The sequence below is a fragment of the Lotus japonicus genome, chromosome 5, assembly GCF_012489685.1.
Source record: "Lotus japonicus ecotype B-129 chromosome 5, LjGifu_v1.2".
In the NCBI taxonomy this organism is placed as follows: Eukaryota; Viridiplantae; Streptophyta; class Magnoliopsida; order Fabales; family Fabaceae; genus Lotus; species Lotus japonicus.
In genome coordinates, this window is record NC_080045.1 from 12,473,741 (window position 1) to 12,499,932 (window position 26,192).

The 26,192-nt window shown below is 32.8% G+C and overlaps 3 protein-coding genes across 8 annotated transcripts; 1 reads left to right on the forward strand and 2 right to left on the reverse strand.

The window, feature by feature from the left end:
• Window positions 1-4,863: 4,863 nt before the first annotated feature.
• On the forward strand, window positions 4,864-10,844 carry LOC130717957 (uncharacterized). Of its 4 annotated transcripts, none has more exons than XM_057568371.1 (8): window positions 4,864-5,018; window positions 5,140-5,219; window positions 5,876-7,064; window positions 7,690-7,878; window positions 8,004-8,243; window positions 8,419-8,636; window positions 9,213-9,467; window positions 10,207-10,844. In XM_057568371.1, exons 3-8 carry the CDS (start codon window positions 6,716-6,718, stop codon window positions 10,441-10,443), a joined length of 1,488 nt encoding a protein of 495 aa, XP_057424354.1. In that variant the 5' UTR covers window positions 4,864-5,018; window positions 5,140-5,219; window positions 5,876-6,715; the 3' UTR covers window positions 10,444-10,844. The 4 variants fall into 4 exon arrangements, with proteins under 4 accessions (XP_057424354.1, XP_057424355.1, XP_057424356.1 ...); XM_057568372.1 differs by having other exon boundaries at window positions 6,606-7,064; XM_057568373.1 differs by having other exon boundaries at window positions 4,889-5,012.
• Window positions 10,845-12,219: 1,375 nt separating this feature from the next.
• LOC130718688 (mitochondrial import inner membrane translocase subunit TIM14-1-like) lies at window positions 12,220-13,389 on the reverse strand. Its single transcript, XM_057569313.1, has 3 exons — window positions 13,273-13,389; window positions 13,033-13,190; window positions 12,220-12,691 (listed from the first exon to the last, which is right to left on the reverse strand). The coding sequence occupies exons 1-3, from the start codon at window positions 13,273-13,275 to the stop codon at window positions 12,535-12,537; spliced, it is 318 nt and encodes a 105-aa protein (XP_057425296.1). The 5' UTR covers window positions 13,276-13,389; the 3' UTR covers window positions 12,220-12,534.
• A 2,521-nt stretch (window positions 13,390-15,910) lies between these two features.
• On the reverse strand, window positions 15,911-20,072 carry LOC130717487 (protein IQ-DOMAIN 2). 3 transcript variants are annotated; one of them, XM_057567727.1, is made up of 7 exons: window positions 20,050-20,072; window positions 19,856-19,964; window positions 19,185-19,284; window positions 18,801-19,103; window positions 18,251-18,472; window positions 18,000-18,119; window positions 15,911-16,908 (listed from the first exon to the last, which is right to left on the reverse strand). In XM_057567727.1, exons 3-7 carry the CDS (start codon window positions 19,257-19,259, stop codon window positions 16,237-16,239), a joined length of 1,392 nt encoding a protein of 463 aa, XP_057423710.1. In that variant the 5' UTR covers window positions 19,260-19,284; window positions 19,856-19,964; window positions 20,050-20,072; the 3' UTR covers window positions 15,911-16,236. The 3 variants fall into 3 exon arrangements, with proteins under 3 accessions (XP_057423710.1, XP_057423708.1, XP_057423709.1); XM_057567725.1 differs by having other exon boundaries at window positions 18,801-19,115; window positions 20,050-20,068; XM_057567726.1 differs by lacking the exon at window positions 20,050-20,072 and having other exon boundaries at window positions 19,856-20,016.
• Window positions 20,073-26,192: the final 6,120 nt, after the last annotated feature.

Here is a 26,192-nt window from a genome sequence, read left to right on the forward strand (position 1 = left end):
ACATAATTGGGGACATTTTTTTATCAAAGAGGCCATAAGAATTTTTACTTCTCAATTATTTTTTCTAATGTTTTTCCCAAAATTAAGTGAGGGCGTCCTCATACCTATGCACTTACATCTGTCACTGCTTGCGATGATAATGGCAACAATTTCCATAGTATTTTCAAAAAAGTTTTTTGCAATGTCATATAAGTGAGTTCTTTACATCTATATATACAAAAATCAAACATTTCAATCTATTTAATCAAATTACACTCATATAAGTATTATTTTATGTTTTTCTTTTCAGAAAATGTGAAACGATAATGCCAACTGTAAATTTCATCATCCGTGAAATTATTGTATTAAATTTTCCACGTAACATAATGAATTCATTAGAAAAGAAACTAAACCCCATTAAACAAACTATTATTTTTCCCCATTTGTTTTCTATTATTCATGAAATTCATCATAGCTGATCATTATTCTTAGTTGTATTCTTAATGTAATTATACCAAATGAAAAAAAATGAGAACTCTCTGTGTGTCTATTATTAAATCTTGCATGCTACTTCATATCTCTGCAATAAACTATCAAAGTAATATATTAAAAACAAAATTAAATAAATAACATTTAGGATGAAAACCACAAATAAATAAAATAATTGTGCTTCTATAAAACAAAACAAACACATTCATTACAGAAAAAACTTACAAATTTATTTTTCTTATATATAAAGTTAATAACGCAAATTTAAAAAATATTCATGAAAAAAATGAATATCGCCCGTGCATCGCACGGGTCACAATACTAGAGACACGCATCGTAACGGATTAAAAATTCTCATTTGCGATAGTGATGACAATAATTTTCATTGTATTTCAAAATTAGGTTACAAAGAAATCTTTCGCAATGTCATATGATGAATTGAAGATCTTTTTACAGGAAATCTGGAACGATACGTTCTCAGCTTTTTCTCAATGTAATTAGACCATTTGCAAAAAAATGAATAAAATAATTCAGTGTCTATTTTTAACACATTCGTGTTATTTCAACTCCCTGTGATAAATTATTCAATATATATAAAAAAACCATCAATCGAGCATTTAGGAAAATAACAACAACAAAAGTAAAAAATGACAACTTTATGATTTATTTCTTTTAATACATAGAATAGCTTTAAAAGATAATACAAATTTAAAAAAAATCAAGTGGTAAGAACTAGGTGACATAAGGATTTGGGAGGATAAAAAGGTGGAGGGTGAAAGGTTCGAACCCTGAGGATGACTAATTTACTAACAACTAACATTTGCCTATAAAAAAAAATGAATATCCCCCGTGCATCGCACGGGTAAAAAGTACTAGTTTACTATACTGAAATAGTTACAAAACTATCAATTTTAATTTTTAAGAAGTTTATTTGAAATTAATAAAAGAGTTAGTATTTCAGTTAGCATAAATATCTTACCAGCTGATTAATGTATCAATACGCTCGTATACAAATAATATTTTATATATATAATTTATTTGAAAATCTTCCACCTTTAGAGTCGTTTCTACCAGCACTTATTTGCACCAGTAAAACCTCATTTTTCGTAACTTGGCTTCTGTTTGCCTATCAATGTAAGTAAATAGATCTTCTAGCCTGATTCACGCCAAATAAAGAGAGTCTTTTAGTAACAATAGACTATCATATTTCCTGTAAAACAAATTCAAATCAGTAGATCAATCAATAAATAAAGGAAATCACATGAACTTTTAGATGTACAATTTTCCATGTTTTTGAACTTATAGCTCTGCTATTAATCTCTCTCTCTCTCTCTCTCTCTCTCTCTCACCCTCCCTCCTCCCTCCCTCTCCTTCTCCTCCTCTCTCTCATGTATAAAGGACTTGTTATTCCAACAACTTGTTCATTTGTAAGCTGAATTATTCTATATTGTGAGATTGTTATGTTGATTGGATGCTTAGAAAACTTGAATTTAGAGACTCAATAATTTATTTTACTTTCTCATTGAAAAACTTAAACATAAAAAAATATAAGCTATATATTTTTATTTATTCCAATTGTCGTTAAAAATTCATATATATATATATAAACTTATAAAAAAATGTAAAATTGTATTAGTTATTTTCAACTTGAAAATAATTTAATATAAATGTTCTTCCCCGTGGAATCTATATTTTCCCAATCAAATTAAAATGATTTTGTATATCTACTCTTAAAATTATTTAAAAGTATGGAAAAATTACTAAAATTATATTAAAACTTTTGCTATTAGTTTTAACTTGAAAATATTTTCATGCAAACTGTTCCTCATGTAGGAGCTTTTTAGTATATTATTAATAAATATAGACTAAATATGTTTATTCGTCTAAACCATCAAATTAATTTTTTTATGTATATTTACTCTTAAATTATTTAAAAAGTATGAGCAAAGTACTAAATTGTAACAAAACATTTTCTATTAGTTTCAACTTTAAAGCATTTTCATGCAAAATGTTGCTCATGTAGGAGCTTTTTGCTATATAATTAATAAATATAGACTAAATATGTTTATTTATCTCTAATTCCTCATGGAAGTCCTATATTCACAATTAAATTATAATGCTTATGTATATCTACTCTTAAATTATTTAAAAAGTATAAGAAAAGTACTAAAATAATAATAAAACATTTTCTATTAGTTTCAACTTCAAAGCATTTTCATGCAAAATGTTTCTCCCTCTAGTTGGATTGTACTCCCTGCTTGAGAGTGACTCTCAATCATTTAACTAATATACCTTTTTGTTTTTTTAAACAAAAATTAAACAAAAAAAAATATAAATGAAAATGTTCTCCCCTCTTACTTCCCAATTTTCACAATTAAATTATATTGCTTCTATATATTCTCTTAAAATCATTTAAAAAGTCTAAAAATAGCATAAACTTATGTAGAAAATTTTATCGGAAATGGCTGATAGATACCGTGGAAAATAGTACCACATATTTATCATCGTTTTATATATTTTTACTTCTAAACATATTTAGCAAAATAAGATATTTCTTTATAAATTCTTGACAGCAATAATAATATTTAAAAGTTCTTTCCGGTCAAAACTGAAAGAAATTTTAAAAAGTGAAAATTAATAAGATTAGAATATTATATAATATTACAATAATATTTTAAAATTAGAATAATTATTCCTAATTTACTATACTTAAATAGTTACAAAACTATCAATTTTAATTTTTAAGAAGTTTATTTGAAATTAATAAAAAAGTTAGTATTTCAGTGAGCATAAATATCTTACCAGCTGATTAATGTTCAATACACTCGTATACAAATAATATTATATATATATATAAAATATTATATATTTTAATTTGAAATAGGAGGAGAAGGAGAGGGAGGGAGGAGGGAGGGTGAGAGAGAGAGAGAGAGAGAGTGAGGGAGGGAGGGAGGGAGGGAGAGAGAGAGAGAGAGAGAGAACAATTTAATTTGTCACACGAGGTTAGAAAATATGTAGTCAAAATTTGTTGGGGTATATAAAAAGGCTGATACGAAGAGAAATATTTAGTATGAAAATACATTCAAGTTGAAACTAATAGAAAATATTTTAATATAATTTTTAAACTTTTTCTAGACTTTTTAAATATTTTTAGGTGTAGATATACAGAACCATCACAATTTGGTTCTACGAGATCATAAAAACATGAGATTTTACTTTGAATTGGTTTGGAACCCAAGGAAAAAGTCTGAGTGCACCTTGAAGAAGGGGTATAAAAAATTCATCAAAGCGAATAATCTTACAGAGAATCATTCTGTTTGGTTTGGAATTTTTAAAGATGATCCACACGTTATTCATGTTGGAGTCATAAACGAATTAATTTCGTGAAAAAATTCTCCAACCAAAAGTCAATTATTGAAATTTTGCAGTTGTATTTTTTTATTTTTTTCTTGGTGGTTAACAATTAGATAGATTGGATTTTAAATCCAACAATTTTGTATGCTTTATTGGAATGTGGTGTTTTTCCACCAGAGATATCTATTCTATTGGTAGTTAAATGTTCTTGCTTTTTGATAAATATATTATAGTATTTTATATAAGATAATTATTATTGCATCCTTTAAATTTTTTCACCCATCCGTATTTATTTAGAGTTTAGGAAATCAGCATGATATAGTGTAAAAAAATGTAATTTAATATGTAATCTATATTTTCTATCAATTTTTATAAGTTATAAATCGTGTAAACTTATTTGGAGATAGGAAAAACGAAAATAAAAGAAAAAAATCATACAATTTATTATATTATTATATCATAAACAAATTAATCAAATAAAAAATAATATTTACATTTACTTTTCATTTATACAAAATAAATAACTATATATTAAAAGAAAATTATTATATAATTGGAAATATGTCCCCCGTGCATCGGCACGGGTATACATACTATTCTTATTATATATCACATCTCATACTTTCTCTCTTTACTTTTTTTTTTCTTCATATCTCTTTCCTCCTTCCACCTCAAAGTGACATATGAGCATCTTACGTGGCAAATTATCATTCTCATCCAATATTTCGATATTCAATTTAATCCTTAATTACATCTCTTCCCCATCCTCCCACCCAGGGACGGAGAGAGTGGGGTGACTCCCTCATGCTCCCGTCACCCCCAAGTTGGAAAATTTTCTGACCAGTTCTTGTGAAAAAATATTTTTTTACACCCCCACTTTTAACCCGTGGGTAAAGTAGAGTACCTTTCATTTCTTTTTTCCTTCTCTCAACTTCCGTCCCACACCACACACACACTTCTCTTTCATTTGTTCTCCTTCTTTCTTGGTGGCCCCCATTTCATTCTTTTATTCTTTTTTTTTTGTCTTTTACTTACCTTACACACAAACACACACAAACAAATTATCTCTTTCTCTCCTTCATTCTCCACCGACCAGCAAAGTTGAATTTGGGCAAAACCCATTTTTACTTAATCCTTGAAGCTTGCTATCAATACTATGGGCACTTGAGCTCAAAGACTCCATTTTTATGGTACTGGTAAGCACCCTTCCTCCCCCCTCTTTCACTATTATTTGTTTTCTTTTTGAACCTTCTTGCATCTAAATCTCCATTTCAGTTCTTTGATAATTTGTAAATAATACTGTGTTTGTAAAAGCAGTGAAAAGGTTTGCTACTCAAGGTCCTCGTTTGCTGAGAGCTTCCACAGGTTATTGACTTATTGTCTACTCAGAGTGAAAGGTACGATTCTTTTGTTTCTCTTGTTTCAGAATTAGTTTTCCTGTTTCTACTTGGAGAGTGAACTTGAATACAAGTATAGTATGAAAAAAGTTTTCTTGTTTTCCTGTTTCCTATACTTTATTCAAGTTTTGAGTGAAAAAAGTAGTACTAGTATGCTAAGAAAGTTGAATTTTACTGTTTCTATGGCATAAATTCCTGATGGCTGATGCATGATTGATAAGTTCCAAATTTATAGTCCAATCACTTTTGCTAGTCACACTTATAAATTGCAGTTAATGTGGTGATCGATTAATTGGTGTGTTTCAGTGTTTAGGACTTTAGGTACTGTTTGTGCTTCTCCACTCTGATGCACTCAAAAGAAATTGAAGTAATGTGGTGATAAATATACTAAAACTGGGCTATGATTTTCTAGATGATAATGAGAAAAAAATATTCATTGAAATAGCTTGTTTCTATATGGGAATGGACAGACACAATATCACACAATTATCATACAAAATTATTCATCGTAGTAATGTGGTGCATATTTTTTATTGTTTTTTATCAAGCATTGGCACGGGCAGTGAATGAAAGTGTGGAATATGTATATATAATATTGGTTTTTAGTCATTATATTACTATAAATTCACACTAAACAAAATTGTTTGTGTTTTCAGTGAATGCTTGAAGTAGTGTGGCTCAAATTGTTCCTTTCTTGAAAGATGTCTAAGAAGAGAACTATTGATTCATTCTTTAAGAAAAAAGAGAAAGATAATGAAGAAGCACATCTTTTGTCTAATTCATCGATTTCAAATTTGGATGCTAATGTTGAAAGTTTCGTTGAGCTTGGACAACCACCACAATCAACTAGTCATTTGATGGGGGTTACAGCCACACATAGTCACTCTCCACATGATTCAATAAATAACACAATTAGATAAATAACTTTTAAAATAAAGATTAATCTCTATGTATCGATGGTGTAAAAAGTTTTACACAGTAATTCAACCACACCCTTCAATTTCCTATTTAAAATATCATTAAATTCAAAATTAATTATAAACTAACAGAGTAGAGAAATGTGATTGCATTATTGTGTAAAACATATTTACACGGTTTCTCTTAAAAAATGTCAATGGTGTGTACTAAACTAATAATTATTTGAGTTATGAAATTACCCTCCTGGAAGCCAAAATTTCTTCTTTATTTTCATTCGTTTTTCTAATGTGGAATCTCCCTTTAGAATTTCTTTTATTCGTTTTTGAATATCGGTCGGAATATTAATATTTTTTCATGTTAGAAAAAGAAGAAAAAGTTAAAGCATGTTCTAGTTCTACTCTACTCTACTCTACTCTACTCTAGACTAGACTTAAAAAAATAACTGTGGCGGTTCGGTTGAGTATGTAGCGTGCATCATCATCACCATCACCATCACCATCACCATCACCACGCTCACAACTTTATCGGTTTGAGAATTGAGAAATCGGGATTCGAATTCGGAACCAAACACCGATGCGATGGTGGAAGTGAAGGGAACCAACTGGTGGAGAGACGAGCTAGCGAGTCTCGTCGATGATTCCGCCGCGCGGTACGACGACGGCGATCCACCGGAGGAGAGCTTGAAGGAGCAGTTTGTAGGGTTCGTAATGGCGTGGTGTGAGATTCTGTTGGAGTTGGCGAGAGGTTGTAGGGATATCGTGCGTCAGAATTTGCTTAGCGAGGAGTCTTTTGTTGTGAGGAAGCTTCGTGGACCTTGTGCTAAGGTTGCGAGTAGGTTGAGGTTTCTCAATGATTTTCTCCCTGAGGATCGTGATCCTGTTCAGGCTTGGTCTGTTGTGTTCTTCGTTTTCGTTCTTGCGCTCGCAGGTTAATTCATTTCCCAATCTTCAGTTGCGAAAATGTTCTAGATTCTTGTTAATTTATTCTTGTTGTTAGTGAACATTTTAGGATGATCAGAGAATAGATGAGATTAATGTGAAAAGAATTAGAATTAAATTACTATTTTATTATCCTGTGTCTGCTAATTTTGGAAAGTAAAATAATTTGATAGTTCATTTCAGTATTTTGATGTTTAATTTAATTTAATTCTATTTTAAGCTATGCAGGCAATAGGACCTACCATCAATCTGAACTTGGTTTTAATTTTATTATTACATGCTGATTATTATATGGACCATTGATTGGTTATGGAAGGGTTCATTAATTTCACTAGCCATCATTAATTTAGGTAATTACATTATATTATTGCTCATTTAAAAAAAATACATTATATTATTGCTTGAATGATAGGGACTGAAGCTAGCCATTGATTCTCTGCCCATTTTTTTGTGGCAGATTGAACGTGTGGTTTTATGTTATTGATTTTCTATCTCTATACAAGTTTAGCTCAAGTCTCAATGATATTTTTATTTGATTTTGGAGCAAATTTTATTTTTGGTTACTCCTGATAGCTCGATACAAGATTTATTGATTTCGTACGAATTATTTGCAGCTATCAGTTTAGATCCTGATCGGGACACGATAGCCCCTGGGGTGAAGGTGCGCCAGCATCCTCCTAGTGCTAGTCGGGTACAACTTCCAGATGGTAGATACATGGCTTATCGTGAGCAAGGTGTTTCAGCGGAGACAGCTAGATTTTCACTTGTTGCTCCCCATTCTTTTGGCTCATCCCGACTAGCAGGTAGAATATAAGTTGAAATTTAATGATCAGACTTTTTTTTGGTTTGGATACGATGTTCGTGGCGAACAAAACTTGAAACTGAATTTAATCTTTCAACTATTTCTAATTTTTTCATATGATGGAAGGTTTACCTGGAGTTAAAGCATCACTGCTTGAAGAATATGGTGTTCGCTTGGTCACATATGATCTTCCTGGTTTTGGGGAGAGTGACCCACATCCCAATAGAAATCTTAACTCATCAGTTATGGATATGCTGCATCTAGTCAATGCTGTCAATGTTAGTGATAAATTCTGGTTACTGTGCCATTCTAGTGGATGCATTCATGCTTGGGCTTCTCTCAAATATATTCCCGAGAGAATTGCAGGTTGTTCACCTTTATGGTTTCTAGATACCTTTCATGTTCTCATAAAAAAATCATCTCGGAGCTTGTATGCCTACCTATGTTTGCTCCCTCTTCTAATATTTCTACTCTGGAACCCCTGAAGAAAAGAGACACATGCAGGATATAATGTAATTTCTGATGTTGTTCGGGATTGCAGGTGCAGCTATGTTGGCTCCTATGATTAATCCATATGAGTCACACATGACTAAGGATGAGATGAAAAGAACTTGGGAGAAGTGGCTACCAAGAAGGAAAATGATGTACTCCTTGGCTCGTAGGTTTCCGAAACTTCTCTCTTTTTTCTACCGGAAAAGCTTCTTGCCTGAAAAGCATGATGAGATTAGTAAGCAGCTATCTATTATACTTGGAAAGAAGGTGAGTGTGAAATAACCTTGAACTATAACAAGCATATTAACTTCTAAAATATGTAGCAATGTCCGTCAATGTATGACTTACCTTTTTCTTTATTGCAATACTTGAGTGGTTACATGCCAGCTTGAAACAAAGAGTTAGTTTCTGTGCATTTGGTTCAAATTTGCGAGGTCCACTACTGTAGTATATTGAAGATAGAGGGTCTTGCCCTTGACTTGAATCTTATAGTATTATTGAAGAGAATGAGAAATTGTGCACAGGAATATCTCTATGTAATGATCCTTCTTATTGTACATTATGTGTAAAGCTTTATCTTAGCATCTGATTGAATCTATTTATTGTTGTTATTATTAAAATACCATTCCCTGAGAAACTGCTCTTCCTCTCTCCCGTGTCCTGCTTGGTGGAATTGACATTTAAACATTAAATACAGCTGACATTTAAATATAAAATCAAAACACAATCGTAGGTAACATAGATTATCTCATTTCACTGGGGCCATTCACAATTGTCTGCTTGTAAAAGACATTTAGCTGCCATGATCTGTGAACATAATATGATAGTCATTCACATATGCAGGATAAACTTCTGATTGAAGAACCAGAATTTGAGGAATTTTGGCAGAGGGATTTGGAGGAGTCAGTTCGTCAGGGAAACATACACCCATTTATAGAGGAAGTTGTCCTGCAGGTATCAAATTGGGGTTTTGACCTTGAAGAACTTCATGTGCAGAAGAAGTGTCAAACCAGAGGCATTCTTCTTTGGCTGAAATCCATGTATAGTCAGGCGGAATGTGAGTTAGTAGGATTTCTTGGCGTTACACACATATGGCAGGTTCGAACTTTGAACACATTGCTATACTTTGGATAGTACAGTATCTTATTATTAGTTGTCCTTCATCTGTAACTGAAGAATACCCGACCCTTTTTGTGCATCCATCCCTTGTCATTTCTGACATTCCCCATGCTAAGTTGAAGGTTTTTGAAGTTCTAGGAATGTATAAAGATAGCATTCTCGAGATACATATCAATAATTTTTTGATTAAAAATGGTTATACATATACATCCTCTTGACCTTTTCAACAAAGGAAGAGTACGGAATCAGTAAATTCAACTTTCTTAATGACAGGAAATGGTAGCCAAAGGTATTGCATTAACGACTCCAAAAAACTCAACCGCTGATTAGCCTTTGATGTCTCTTCTAAATTGTTACGGATCCATTTACCCCGAAAAACGATTTTGGTTTCCATGTTCAACTACATCTTATTGGACATCAGCTACATTTTCTTACAGTTCAAGTTTGTAATGCTAATCCATCATGGAAAAAACAATCATTACTGTGCTTATGTCTATTTTAGTAGATTCTAGTGTAAGCTTAGCCTAAAAGAATTTAGTTACACTAGTCAATAAAGAAATTGAAACATTATCATTTAATTTCAAAGTTAAAATATTTGTGCCACAATGTAAAAGGTGATGTCTATGCTATTTATTGCCTCTATGATTTTTCCTGTTTCATCAAAGTTCAACTTGTTACTACGTATGAATCTTACTTTTCCCTTTTGAATCCGTAACAGGGAATGGATGATAGGATTGTCCCACCATCAATGATGGAGTATATAGAACGTGTTTTGCCAGAAGCTGTCATCCATAAGCTTCCAAATGAGGGTCACTTCTCCTACTTTTTTTTCTGTGAGAAGTGCCACAGGCAGATATTCACCACACTCTTTGGAATTCCTCAAGGTCCGGTTGAACGACAGGAGGAAACTGCACTCGAGGAAACCAAGGAAGAGGTTTTACAAGTATCTGTTTGACTGTTTCTAATGTGAAATGACACGTAACTGCTGATATACACGACATAGGTTGGTTGTAAATATTCCACAGGCGGCTCCACTGCTCGTTGGAGCTTGAAAGATGAGAATGTTCATTACATTACATCAGTCCCAAAAATTTCGGACCGTAAGAACTTTTGGAGATATAGGTAAGCACAATTATAGCACGTTTGGATAGCTTATTTTTCCTCAGAATCAGTTTTGGTATCTAAAAGCTATTCAGAGATATTTCTCTCCAGAATTGATTGTGAAAGAATTTCCTAACATGTTATTAGCATTGCCTTAGCAAATTGTATCTTTTAAATCCTGCCTAGTTGGTTTCAATTCTACTTGTAATAATTTTTTTCCTTTTCAACAGTCAATACTGGACGTTCTTCTGGTTAGGATATTATTACATCTTCCAGAGGGAGTTCAATGCTTCCACTAATCGACAACTTCACATATAAAAGAAAACAGAACAATTTTTTCAAAGAAAAAATCATCCTAGACATGTGTGTGTTTGTAGCTCAGATATAGCTTAATCCAGTCCTTATGGGAACATAATTGACATCCCTGGAGATGGTGCACTTTTTCAGTTTTTTTCTTGCAACTAGTACCTATCCCTGTTTTTTCGCCATCTTTAATGTTCATTAAAATGTTTAATTTAAGATGGTTCAGAGTTTGATAAAGGAAGATTATTGGTGCCTTGTTTTATGTACGCATGCATCACGTTAGAGAGCACAACCGATGAATAAAAGAGAGTTAGTTCCCCAAGGTTGGTCACCTGCATACCTCGAGCCTTGACTTGGACATTTTGTGGATCATGTGATTGGATATTTGAAATAGAACAAGAAGTTAAACCTATACCCATCCACTATATGTAGGGTTGATGACACAGTGTAATCTTGGACATCATTTAAAGATGGGTCACGTGTCAGTCGACCTGTTTAGACCATCGGTTAAACGGGTCGAGCTAGAAAAGTCTGCTTCATAAGTCTACATTCTACTAGGATTCTAACGTGTGCGAACTGCGGGTTATGTGGCCGATCTGTGGGCTTGGGCTCATATACCCAATACTCATTACTTGCATGCTTCAATCCCGACGATGATCAACTCGCTCGAACAAATTTATATTTGTGATTAAACAAACCAGCTACTTTATTAATGAGTCTGCATTTCACTCGGTCATAATATAGGCAGACTGTGTTACACAAACCAATCTGCAACTTGAACCTATATGGAGTACCAACTTTTATTGTGTTATTATATAAGTTCAGTTTCTCATGTTATTGTACAAGTGCAGTTTCCCCTGATGACTTCTCCAAAACAACCTAAAATCTCATTATGATAAAAAAAAATGGAGGAAATAAAGTCGAATGATAATGATTGAATTTTTATGTTATGCGAGATTTCCCCAAACATTTCCTAAAAAGAGGGAAAAGATCGACTTACACCCGCAAAAAACTTTAAATAGAACCAAATACGATTGAGCAGCCACAAAAACTACGAGAAATTACCCCCGTCCACCATAATTTTAGCTCACCGTATACATATATATAAAAAAAAGAGTGAAAATGAAATGAGAAAAATTACCCCTGTATACATATATAAAAATTAGAGGTAGATATCTATAAATTGTTAAAATACCAAAATATGAATCTGTTTTGAATTTGGAACTCTTTATCCAATGATTATACTTCTATTATTCAACACTTAAGGATTCAAGATAACTTTTAAGCAAGGTAATACCAAAAAAATCAACATACAGAATCGATTATATTCAAAAGTGAAATGCATGTCAAACATCATGGTGAAGGGGCACAAACTTGAAAAAGGGATTACGGAGCAAAAATGGGTAAAAGTGCAAGTAAAAATCACTTTAATTGATAACCTTCTCAAGGTTCAACTTTAATGAAACAAGTTACAATAGAGCTTTATCACTTGGACCAATTGGTAGCCTAGGCATGTTCTATTTGACTATGTTGTCCCTATATATTGGGTCTACCAGAAATAATTAAGCAAGGACCAATATACTATTGAGATTTAGTAAGGACCGCTGTCTGAACTGTCCAAATAATGAGCTGAGAGCAGGCTTCAAAATGCTGACCCATTACCCTTCCCCTTACTAAGCAACACATCTTTTGCTTCATTAATTTTGGATGCAAGGAAATGGCTTCCACCTGCATCTGGGTGGTTAGCTACCATCACTCTTCTATGTGCTTCTTTAATCTTATCCGTTTGAGCGTGCGCTCTGCCATAGTAAGAATTGAAAATCAGCAAGAGAAACAAAACACATTCAGTTAAAATTTTGTCAAGATCATGACTGGGAACAAAAATCCAATACTAACCAATAAAATTCCATACTACATAGCAGGAAAATATGAACAAAGCAAGACACAATTCAAGCTCATAAAGCTTTTTAAAGAATATGTTGGGTGGTTGCAATCCTAAAGATTATAAATACATACAACATCAATAATTCATACCATTCACATAAATACTCAGAGAAATACTCAAAACCACCATCGTCAGTCTAAGGCATGAAGATTAACAAGACAATAAGAACAGAAGTATCATGAAGAGAGACCAAACCTGACACCGAGTATGCGAGCTGCTTCTTTCTTAGTCATGATAACCTCGAAACCACCTTCATAAAATTTACGATTCTTCAATGCATTCAAAGCCAGTATAGCACACCTACCAGCATAAGCTGCAGCAGCCACAGAAATTCCTGCGATTAAAGGTGTAGCCTGTTCCAAATTGAAAATCAACAAAAAGGGCTATAGCATCAAGATAACATCAATAAGCATTACACAAATTGAAAGAGCTTACCATAATGTTGAAACCTTGGACAATTGAAGAGGGCTAATTCGTATAGAATAGGGTTTTGCCTTGCATGAAGAGAGGGTTGAGTTCAAGGAGGAACATGAACCTCGTTTCTATTTTTATTTTGTTTTTTAATTTTAATTGCCTTGCTGCACACGTCTAACTTCTCTAGAAATTTCCATTTTTCACCGCCAATACTTGTAGGGAGTAATATTAATTATATAAATTTGTTTCAAAAAATATATATATTAATTTATTAAATATTATAAATAAGCAACATTGAAATTATAATCATGTACTCTTTTTTTTGGTTAAATAATTCATGTACTCTAATAAAATGTTTAACAATAATTTCAAAAAAAAAATAACAATAACAAATAGAATTAAATACTCTATAACTTTCATTGGTGGCAATCGCCACACCCGCCGTAGGGAGTCCTCTCTCAATGCCGGTTTCGCCATGAAATCAGCTGCCTTGTTCCTTTCTCGAGACACTCATTCTATGGACTATGGAGACACTCCAATCCCAACTGAGCTTGTTCTTCACTTTCTCAATAACCTCCCTTTACCAAAATGTTTTAGTAGCAACACCCATATGGAGAACTTGAACCATAGCCAAACAATCAGACTGATAGATAACGTGTCGATACCCTTGGTCCCATACTTGCTGTAAACCCATGTCGACAGGCAAGAGTTTTGCCATGAACATGAACGCTCCTCCCAGGCCTAAATTACACATGTACTAGATATTATACCCGTGCGTTGCACGGGTTTACTTACAATATTTTTTAACATTATATATAAATTATTTTAGTTTAAATAAATAAAAATAATTTTTTTTAATTATAAATGTAAAAAAACTGTGTTAAGATATTTCAATAAATATTATTAGATTGTTTTTGTATAAATAAATAATATTACTCATATTTTATTATTGATATTTAATTATTAGCATAGAAATGATTTTTAAAAATTAAAAAAATTATGAAAAATTATTAAGTCAATTTGAAATATTTAAATTACGTAGAAAATGTTAAGTAATAAGTGCTAGTGTCATGAAATAAATTTTAATATCATTTTTTATACTTTTGTTCTGGAAATGAACACTCAAGAATGGTATAAGCCTCAAACCCTAGTAAAGCAAGAGTCTAGTAATAGCCTAATCCTTTAGAATAAATGCCGAAAGATCCTTTGCAATGATCATAAAGTCCCCTTTTAGAGAGGTTACATGAAACCCTAACTTTGCCACTAATGGGGCTTGTTGGGTCGTACCTCGCTCGGCCCAACTCCCTTACATACATCAACCTCCCCTGGCGCTTGCCCTGAGAGGGTCCCTAATCTCCTAAGTCCTTTCTCTCGCCCCTAGCGAGTTCCTCTCTTTTAGGTCTTGTTCGTCCCTGGGCAAGTTCTTCTAGGGTGTGGGGGGCTCGCTCAGTCCCAACTTTTTACCAAGAAAGTCATTTGTTGTGACTTATCAAGGCCAAGAAAAATAAATTAATTTTAAATTATAGAATTATGATAAGTGATAACATAAATAGCTTAAAATATTATCAAGCGAATTTAAATTTATTTAACTTATTTGGTTTCCGAATGTTTCCTCAAAACCGATAGTCATGAGACTAATCTCTCGAGGTTCTACGATCACATTAAGTGGATATGCTTCTCACAACAAACATTTATTCAACTTTGACCATTATTATTTTTCGATCTATTATGCTTCCTTAAGTAATGTTTTTTTTACAACAAAAGATAAATATTATTAATAGCAAATGATTTATGAGAACAACCCTCTCATGGATAAGTAATATTTACTAATATATCATAGATCAAAATTATTATTACATATTTTTTCAATAATGCACATATATGTTATAGTTAACTTTAAATACATTTTAGCGGCGCTTTTTAATTTTAAAACTATTTATCTAAATTATTTATTAAAAATATTATTTTATTATTAACTAATTTTAATTTTCAATATTTGTCAAATGCAAAACTAAAGATAATTTCAGTTTTTTTAACAAAATTAATTTTTAATATTGACAATAATTTTTTTTAGTTTTTAATATGAGAGCTTTATGGTTTAATGCATTTAATAGTCTTTGCTAATGTGTTTAATGCAAAAGCTCAAGTGAGCTTTACATATATATATATAGAAGATTCAAATAAAATACATGTTTTCTTTTTTCATTCTCTATTCAACCAAATATGAAAAAACTCACTTCTATTTTTATTATATAAACAACCTACAAACTTTATCATAGGTCATTTAGACAACCCACCTACAAAACGTTAAAAAAAAAAACCTACAAAATCTACTATCTTCCTCACTTCTCATATTTTCTCCTCTCTTTCTCACTATTGCCTTTCATTCTTCTGTCTTCCTTTCCTAAGCAAAACCAAGCACAAGGAGGAAGTAGGACTATGTTTTCTATCTAAAAATTAGATGTTGATAAAATATTTTTTCATACCTAAGGACAAGACCCTGTTGCCAGATATCCTCATCCTCTGAAAAAAAAAATGTTCTGCAGTTCATATATCCTCTTACCAGATCAGACTTCAACCAAGCCACACACAACACAAACATCATAGCCTAAAACAATGTAACATAAAACAATGAAATTAAATATACATTTACATCATATGCAGGAATCAAGACAACAGAATGATAATCATCCAAATGGGGAAGCTTCGAAAGAATTTCTGACAGCTGATATGTTCTTTTGTCATAATACCATCATGAACCACATTTTGTGGGTAAATAAATACATAAAAAAACAAATAGATAAACGTGGTAAGTAAACCGTTTTTACACCCAAATCAACAGCATCAAATAAATCATAAAATACAAATAAAAATTCGGATAAATAAATAAATAAAATGGACTCTTTAGATGAATTTGTATTATTTCTTCCATGACATTTTCAATCCCATTTGAGTGTTTTGCATTATTTTCCTCCAGTTATATAATCAACCAGCCACACCATTGCCAACAGTGATTTCTGCATTCAAGCTGCTGTCTACCTTTGGTGGACCTGAATGCCGCCTCGGTCTGGCGGGGGAAGCCGGGAAAGATAGCCTTTTCTTTGCAGTCCCAAACCCCCCCTTCTCTGGGGTTCCATTCTCAGCAGCTAATGGACTTTGCATCCTGGACTTAGCTTTTGCAGATTTAGTTGGCACCATGTAACTTGGAACAACTGATGGAGAGCTTGCAAGGCTTTCATCATCTCTGATTGTTGATCCCGCAATCGAGTGCCTCCTTTCTGATTGCATACTTACCATGCTTTTCATGTCATCATCCATAACCCGGCTGTCCCGTGGGCTTGCCTTCTTCAGTTTCTTACTGGCTGCTGGCTTCGGAGGATTAGAATGGGACTGGAAGTTAGGTGAGCCGGGATTTTGGCTGGCGGTTGGAGAATGATTTTCGGAATTGAGCTGGAAACGAGCAAAGGATTTGCTGATCTCAGCGCTGGTAATCATGCGGCTTGAACTTTTTGCAGATGATTGGTCGTTCTTCTCTTTCGCTGTCAGGTTCTGGCACTCGGCGCCTGCCATCCATCGTTCCAACCAGCTCCAACCCCAGGAAGGATTGGTAGGATCCATGAACATCGGGTTTATAGATTTTGATGAATCCTTGTTTTGCTGTCAATGTATGCATAATTTATTTAGATCAAAATCTTAAGTTAATTTGTTCATAATATCAAGAACTCAAACTTGCAATAATAAGTGATATCATAGGCAGAGAACATAAGATGAAGAAGGTGAAGGAAATCATGAAATCCCCTGTTTTCTTCAGGTACATTAATGCAATCTCATGAAACTATTTGTGCCTCTAGAAAACCCAAAATCATGTTACAGAAATTTTAACATACAGGATAGCTTGGCAATTGGCATTTTAGCAGCTGAAAACCCAAGTTGCTAAGCTTATACTTGGAGAAGCTCAAGAAATTAATCCAGGTGGGAAATTCATAACAAGTCTTAGGACTCATCATCAAACATCTTTGTTGTCTGAATTCTGATAATTAGTGCCTTCTTTTCTCTTGAACAAACTAAAGTAGACTAGAGGATTTACATCAAATCTAAAATAAATTTTTTGTTGAAACAAAAGTGTGCTTTCTTTTTTAGTTGGGGAAGGGGAAGTGAGTAGAAAAGAAAATAAATTCAAATAGATCAATGTTAGTAGTGTCAGATACATCTATGGATCAGCAAGGAACATTCATGGTCCTTGTGCCGTAAAGATGATTCATGCCAGGTCCAGATCGGAAAGAGGTAAACTTGGAAAGAAATGATTTCAGCTTCCACTTTCTGCAAGTCTCACAAATACTTCTTCACTTCCTTAAAACAAGAATAATGTCCAACCAAAAAAGACTTGATCCAATATAACTTCGTTACACCACACAAAAGGGAGAAGGAATCACTACAGTCTACAACAATGAAAATGCAAGACTAAATAGGTTTAAGCAGAGGATATGGCTCTGAAGATAATGAAAAGATAACACGGACTCATAAATTTATCAATCCTAGATTTTAGAATAAATGAGAACAAGAAGAGAGACAAGGAATAAATTACTATAATTTATTTTAGTTCTTCAAAATTATGCATTATTTTTATCTAACCTAACTGACTACGCCAATACTCTGATATTCTAGTTTATCTAAAATTTTCATCCATATCCTTTTCTCATTTCTTTATCTCACTAGACAAATGTAAATCAATGAGAGAAATAGAAAACCTGATGAGAGAATGAATAAGCCATGGCTCTTTCTCTTCTCATAGTGGCCTCATACTTGCTTAGTAACTTAGCTTCAACCTGTTCTTTTGATTGTAGGCTGTCATCCCATTCCTCCCCAATCTGTTATGAGAATTTGGAACAAGTGAAAAACATTCCAAAATCCATGATAAAAAACTCAGAAAATATGATTTGTATGTCAAGAAATCATCATTTTAAATTCAAAATATAACAGGGAAATGAAACCCAGAGACCTTCAAGCTCTCTAGTTCTTTTGTGTGCTTGCTTAAGAGCTGTTTTTGCAGAGCTTGGTTCTCCTCCAACATCCTGAGCCTCCTAGAACGAATCTGAGATTGCACATGAGCTAATGTTTGCATAGAGCGAAGCGTACTGATGGCTTGTCTCTTTACCACCGGCCCTGCCATCAGTGATTTCAACCTGACCAGCCCCCTTAAAGCTCGCAATGCTCTTCTTGCCTGAATGATTTCAAAAGAAAATTCAGCGTGAAAGTTTATCATTGAATTGAGGAGCTTTTCCTGATGGAATTGTTTGTCATAGTTCAAATGTAATAAAAGAGGACAATTAATAAATATACAAATTTTTGGATGCTAAGAAAGTACAGTAAATAAAGAGTTTAAATTGATCTCCTGATAGTGTACAATCAACAAGAACTTGACATTCATGTAATTGAGTTTTTCACACTTAGTAAAAGCTTCCAACATTTAATGATATCAAAGAGGACAAAAAAGAAACAAGAACAAGGGAAAATTTCATATATATTTAAATAAAAAATGTATAACATACCATGTATCCACGAAAAGCTGTTTGAATCTTGAGTGCTGCCACTTCATCGCTTGGTTTACAGGCAAACTGAACAACTGTAGTGGCTTGAACCTCAGCAACTTCTGTCTGAACAGCAGGAATAGATCCCTCAGCATCCGCGGCAATTGTAATCTCAACATTATTGTGGTTGTTTTCATTCTCAACATGAGTTAAAATAACCTCCTCAGGTGGAGGAAGGGGAGGTGATGTATCAGTTTCCACGTGTGGTTCTGAAGTCTCCAACTTTTGCTTCCCAAACCATTTTTTCTTTGATCTACTTGATTTCTGCAAAAGCAGCTGCTAACACTATAAGAAAAGAAACACCCCAGATAACCGAGATAGGTTGAGTATAAATTTTATCCCAACCTGATCCTTCTTCTCCTTTGACTCGGGGCTAAGAGCTTTCTTCACAGTCGAAAACCAATTTCCCTTCCTCCCCATTGTCTTGGCATTCCTCAATTTGACCCTTTATACAGAAAATATGTCAATTTGAAGATATCATATCATCCCTCAATTTGCCTTTAAATAGGAAATCTAATGGCATCAGTTTATATTATTAAATACTACTATGAAATTTGATACTGAAAAGGAAAGAATTACACAAATTATAATCTATTTATGGCTTCTTTGTTGTTGTTTTTTTTTTAATAATTTATGAAAGGAAACAAAAATCAACTTCTGCTACAGAAGCTCATTCAAAATCTTAATCTTAAACTACATATCAAACATGCATTAATACAGGAATCTAAATAACACCTGAATTCTAATCCTCATTCTCTAACCAAACAATATCAACACCTGAATTATCTTCCAAGTTGCATTTCACAGCAAATTAACAGATTCAATTAGCATTATCAGTGAAAATAGAGCAACACCCTAAAACTGAAACTGAGAGAAATTTCACTAAACACCAAAAAGGTAAGAAATTTGGAAAAATTAACACAGACCCAGAATCAATTTAGCGACTGCAGATAGATTTAACAGATAATCACAAAAAATAAAAAAGAGGGTCACATGAATATGGAAAATGGGAGTACCTGAAGTGAAACCAAAGAGTGAGATCTGAAATAACTTCTTCTTCTTCTTTTTGGTTCTGAGAAAAAGGATGAGAACTTGAAGATTACGCTTGCACTATCTCTATCTCCCCTGTAAAGAAGGGAAATGGGATTATCAGATCTTGGTAAAGGGACAAAGGCTTTGAATGATTAAGAATATCAAGAGAGAGAGAGACCAGCTGGTTCCTCCAATGCTGTGACCACACATCATTATGTGGGACACTAATCTAATTTATAATTGGTCAGTAATTATTTGTTAAGAGGAAGATACATATAAATTTTTGAGACCCAAAAATAATCTATATATAGAGCTAAAAATAATTCTAAATCTCACTATTAAAATAAAAAAATATTTTTCTACTTATTCATATAATATTTTCAAAAACACATTTTTTTAAAATTTAATAATAGAGGTACACATGTCAAGTGTACGCAATTACCTTAGTCAATCTGTTACGACTCCTACAAAGTTGTCGAATTCAAAGGTATCTCAGACGACTAAAACACGTGTATCTAATTTAAAAAACAGATTTATTGACTTTAAAAGAAATATCCCGTCTCAACTCACATTAATCGGTCACAAGATGGACAAAACAAAACCAACTACAATGGGATCCATATAATTAATTATTAGTGGTCTTAAGATGACTTATAATTAGAGACATATTGGAATATTATATGAATTGGAATCCTAAATGATATAAACTGTAAGCAAAGCATCAATTATGAAGATAAAATGATTGAGAGTTTCCATTATAGAGAACCAACTAGACCAACAAACCCGTGTTCTCTCCCTCTATTTAATTTACTAACCTCCACTTGATCTTGAGTTAGGTTAGGGACAATGGAACCCACCCAATTATATATCATGAATCATGATGACTCAAGGTGGTATGTTTAGTTACCATACCACCTTGTTAATGTTAATGTCAAAGTTAAAGGTGATGAATGATAGTACTTAACCATTATCATAAAAATGATAGTAGTACTGACCAAAACTGATAGTAGTACTGACCAAAACTGATAGTAGTACTTACCATTTGTTTCCATGGATGTTGATGCTGCTGGTCCCACTGAAACGGCGCGCGGTAGTTGCCAATTGTCATTCCTCTCAGTCACTATCGTTTCTAGCTGTTCTGTCTTCCCTCCTTACAACATTATTCAATCCATTTGCTCCTCCTTTAATTTGTCTTATCTTACCTGTTGCCGTTACACCTATTTTTCATTCTTCATAAATCTTACTCCATATATATTAGTCATTGTTTATTATTAAGACATCTATCTATCTCAACCTATTATTGATCTTTAATTATTAATGCATTGATTAGTACTCAAAATTTTGCACTAACTCTTTGACTAAAATACACATAAAATACTAAAATCGAATAAAATTTCTTTGCTAAAACTTATCCAAATTTAATTTCTTTGAGATGAACTTTATAAATGGAGATAAAGACTAATTCAAATAAGCTTAAGAAACACTTGAAGTCGTTTAATGCCTTCTCTTTTTTATTTCTTTTTTATTTTTTTATTGTTTAACAAACTAACTAATTTTTGCTTTTTTAATTAGATGAAACACAATAACAACAACAAAAATTAAATTAAAATTATAAGTAATAAAAAAAATCGGATAAAATTATATGCTCGCTACCATTCAATGCTTTTATTTGAACTACAAAAAGGTAAAATCATCTACAACTACAAGTTAGAACTCCTCAAAAAATTTTACAATTCCTAAAATTGTAAGTAGAAGCTGCATCTATTTCGGCTTTATTTGAACATCGGTTGATATTGAGAGATAAAATAAAAGTACAACTAATTTTTATATTATATAAAAAATTAAATTTTAAATGCAATATAACAACATAGGGCCTTTAATTTGAGTGTATATGTCGGGGTGAAACGAGTTCCAGTCATCGAGTAAGCCCACCAACCCACTTAAGCGGGGTGGTGTGGCATCAGAGGTATGACTCTTCAACCCATTAATTTCAATTCAACTCACTTTTATAAATGATTGGAATATAAATGGGGCAAGTTGGCCCATGAGGTCAGTATTTTTTTAAAAAATAAAACATAATTTTGTTTGCTTTTACCGTTTAAAAAAAAAATATTGATTGAACTTAATTGTTGAGGGAGTCATTCATTTTTAGAACAAGTGTAATTAAAAGAACATGATACAGTTTTTAAGTTTTGAATTATGATAAGTAATATAGGTTTAAGGATTTGATGATCATGTCCATTATAAGTTGAAAAGATGTAAAAACATTGATGATTTGCAATTAAATGATTTGAAGACTAGACTCCGGTTGGAATTTCTAATCATGGTGTCGAGTTTGTATGTATTATTATATACGATATTTCTCACAATTTAAACTTTTTATTTTTATTTTTTCATTTGGCGGGTTAACCCACAAGCCCAACCTAATGTGAGACGGGGTGAGATGAAGTTTCGAAACCATATTTCAAAACGAATCAATCCAACCCACCTTTTTTTCCGAATTGAAGGCGGGACTGGGTGGGACCGGGTTGGCCTACATTACCACCCCTGTGTATATGAAGGTTTACCATGTCATTGAAATGTACTCCCGTAACCAATACTAAATCATAATAAAGTTATTATAGTTGCACAAAGGTTCTTCAGTAAAATGAGTATGACCATACAAGGTGCGAGAGCTCCTTTATGCAGTAAGGAGTCTATTAACAACTAAGGCAAGGGTCATGCATGAATACATCATTACATTAAAGTGTGGGGGGGGGGTCACCTAATTACGTTTATGAGGGCAGAGAGAATACATGAGGACTCAATCTTGAGAAGGGGGAAGATGCGTCTGGACAACTTTATCTATGGTTGGCTGACTCATATTAGCAGGTACCTAGTCGGCATACTAAGATTCCAACGCGATATTAATAACATAAATAGTCGAATACTCAAACGATCAACAACCCCCTACACTAGGAGTAAACGGACTTTGACGATGAAGTCTTACTATCAATGGGGATAACTAGTAGTTGTAATGATCTTATGTATACGACTTGCCTTAAAAAAATTCGTCAGTTGAGCATGCGTGAGTTATCTGATTTGCCCAATACTCTAATAGTTCAATAGTTGTATGTGTTTTTATCATGAATTACATGATGAAACTATGCAGCGATCACTCATTTGCTTTTCATTTTCCCCTACTTTTGTACTCATCAAATTAAGTTTTAATTAAATAGTGAAAGAATGCTAATGTGTTAAGTTTATAATTAAGACATGAGGGATCCAAATCCTAAGTTTACATAATTAATTATTCATTGTATCTTTTAGCCATGTTGTCGGGGATATCACCTTGAATTGCAATAAAACTAAATTACCATTTTATACGTTAATTGAAATGACACAAAATTTAGTTGGTTAATTTTATAATTAAGATGCATGGATAAGTAAACATAGAAATAAGTTGTCTATAAAACAAACTTTTATTTCATAAACATGCCCACATATAATAGGCTACATTACTTTTTCCCTGACAAGAGCAACCAAAGTCTATATGCCTTTGATTACATTGATTTCTCCATTGTGTTGACCAAAAGGAATGCTGCAAATAATAACAAGGTATCAATATAATTATATTAATTACTAAAATAAATCAAGATTATTTTTCTGAAATTGAATATATTAATATTGTATATAATAACTATTTAATTATATTTAATTTGATAAATAAGGAAAGTTAACAACTTACTTGCTGCATTTCATGTTCTTGCTTAAGGGAATGCTTATCTCAACATTACAGCGTTTGGGAAGTGAGGCAAGCAAGTCTTCATTTATGTTCGGAAAGAGGCTTACTGCATCTTTAAAACATTCACAAGCAGCGAGTCGATCGTCTTTCGTACCTAATGATGATTTCAGACTTTTAATAGCATTGCAACAAGAGGTTGAAGGGCCTCCACCACCAATGAGGTATCCCACACACGGAAGCCATGATACTTTCGCTTCTTGGCAATTGAAGGCTTGCACTTGCTCCATTGTGACGAACAATGTAGCTAGCAAGGTAAAAACTACTGCAATCACTCTCTTCATCTTGTAATTGGTATTCTCTTAATGAGTTTTCTAGGATTTTCTTGTGCTTTGATGTATGGAAAGAGATAGCTATATATATGTGTGAAAATGAGAAAGGAAGGAACTTTAGATCACATAAAATATGGTAAAGAAAATTTGTCCACTTATTCTTCACGAGAATGGTATAGTATTTTTGAAACGAGAATGCTATAGTAGGTAGCGTTTCTTTCATTCTTGCATAATATAAACGTGAATTTTTTCATTTCTTAATTCAAAGTATTTTGTTCATAGGCTTCTTCACTATTTTTGAATTAAAATCTGTTACGAATACGCTTTATGTTAATTTACTTTAGGCGTGTTCAGAATCTATTCTAAAAATGAGTGCAAAACTTTATCATCAACTTCGAACTTACATTTACACAGGGCCGGCTTAAAGATAAAGCCACTCAAGCAAGCACTTTAGGTCTTTAATTTTTTTTACCAAATAAAAAAGACCTCCATTTTTTTTGTTTTACTAAGTAAAAAAGGCTCCAAAAAAAGGCATTTTTTTTATTAATGTTAATGTAACTTTTGAACTTTAAGGACCAAAATTACACAATGTGTATAAGTAGGGGACCAAAAGTGCAGTAAAACCATTTTTCTTTGTCACGTGAGAGGCATGTGCGTTGCCACATAAGCCTTCTCCGTTAATAATTAGACAGAAGGACTAACGTTGCAAATGGGAGGGAACGTAGGGACTATTCTTATAATTAAATTAGGTGAGGGACTAAAATCGTGGTTTTTATAAACGTCAGTGACTAAAGTTGCAATTAAGCCAAAAATAAAACATAATTTTGTTTGTTTTTACCGTTTCAAAAAAATATATTGATTGAACTTAATTGTTGAGGGAGCCATTCACTTTTAGAACAAGTGTAATTAAAAAAACATGACACATTTTAAGTTTTGAATTATGATAAGTAATAGAGGTTTAAGGATTTGATGATCATGTCCACTATAAGTTGAAAATATGTAAAAACATTGATGATTTGCAATTAAATGATTTGAAGACTAGACTCAGGTTGGAATTTAAAATCATGGTGTCGAGTTTGTATATATTATTATATACGATAATTCTCACAATTTAATTTTTTTTTCATTTGGCGGGTTAACCCACAAGCCCAACCTAATGTGAGGCGGGGTGAGATGAAGTTTCGAAACCATATTTCAAAAAGAATCAATCCAACCGACCTTTTTTTTCCGAATTGAAGGCGGGATTGGGTCAGACCAGGTTGGCCTACAATACCACCCATGTGTATATGAAGGTTTACCACGTCATTGAAATGTACTCGCATAACCAATATTAAATCATAATAAAGTTATTATAGTTGCGCTATGGTTCTTCAGTAAAATCAGTATGACCATTCAAGGTGCGAGAGCTCTTTTATGCAGTCGGGAGTCTATTTATTGATAACTAAGGCAAGGGTCATGCATGAATACATCATTACATTAAAGTGTGTGGGGGGGGGAGGGGGGGTCACGTAATTACGTTTATGTGGGCGAGAGAATACAAGAGGACTCAATCTTGAGAACGGGGAAGATGCGTCTGGACACCTTTATCTATGGTTGGCTGACTCATGTTAGCAGGTACCTAGTCGGCATACTAAGATTCCAACGCGATATTAATAACTTAAATAGTCGAATACTCAAACGATCAACAACCCCCTAGACTAGGAGTAAACAGACTTGACGATGGAGTCTTACTATCCATGGGGATAACTGGTAATTGTAATGATCTAAGTATACAACTTGACTTAAAAAAATTCATCAGTCGAGCATGCATGAGTTATCTGATTTGCCCTATACTCTAATAGTCCAATAGCTGTATATGTTTTTATTCATGGATTACATGATTAAACTATGCATCGATCACTCATTTTCTTTTCATTTTCCCCTACTTATGTTCTCATCATAATCATTAGCACCTCTTCAAATTAAGTTTTAGTTCAATAGTGAAAGAATGCTAACATGAGGCTTCCAAATCCTAAGTTTACGTAATTAATTATTCAATATATCTTTTAGCCATGTTGCCGGGGATATCACCTTAAATTGCAATAGAACTAAATTACCATTTTATACGTTAATTGAAATGACACAAAATTTAGTTGGTTAATTTTATAATTAAGATGCATGGATAAGTAAACATAGAAATAAGTTGTCTATAAAACAAACTTTTATTTCATAAACATACCCACATATAATAGGCTACATTACTTTTTCCCTGACAAGAGCAACCAAAGT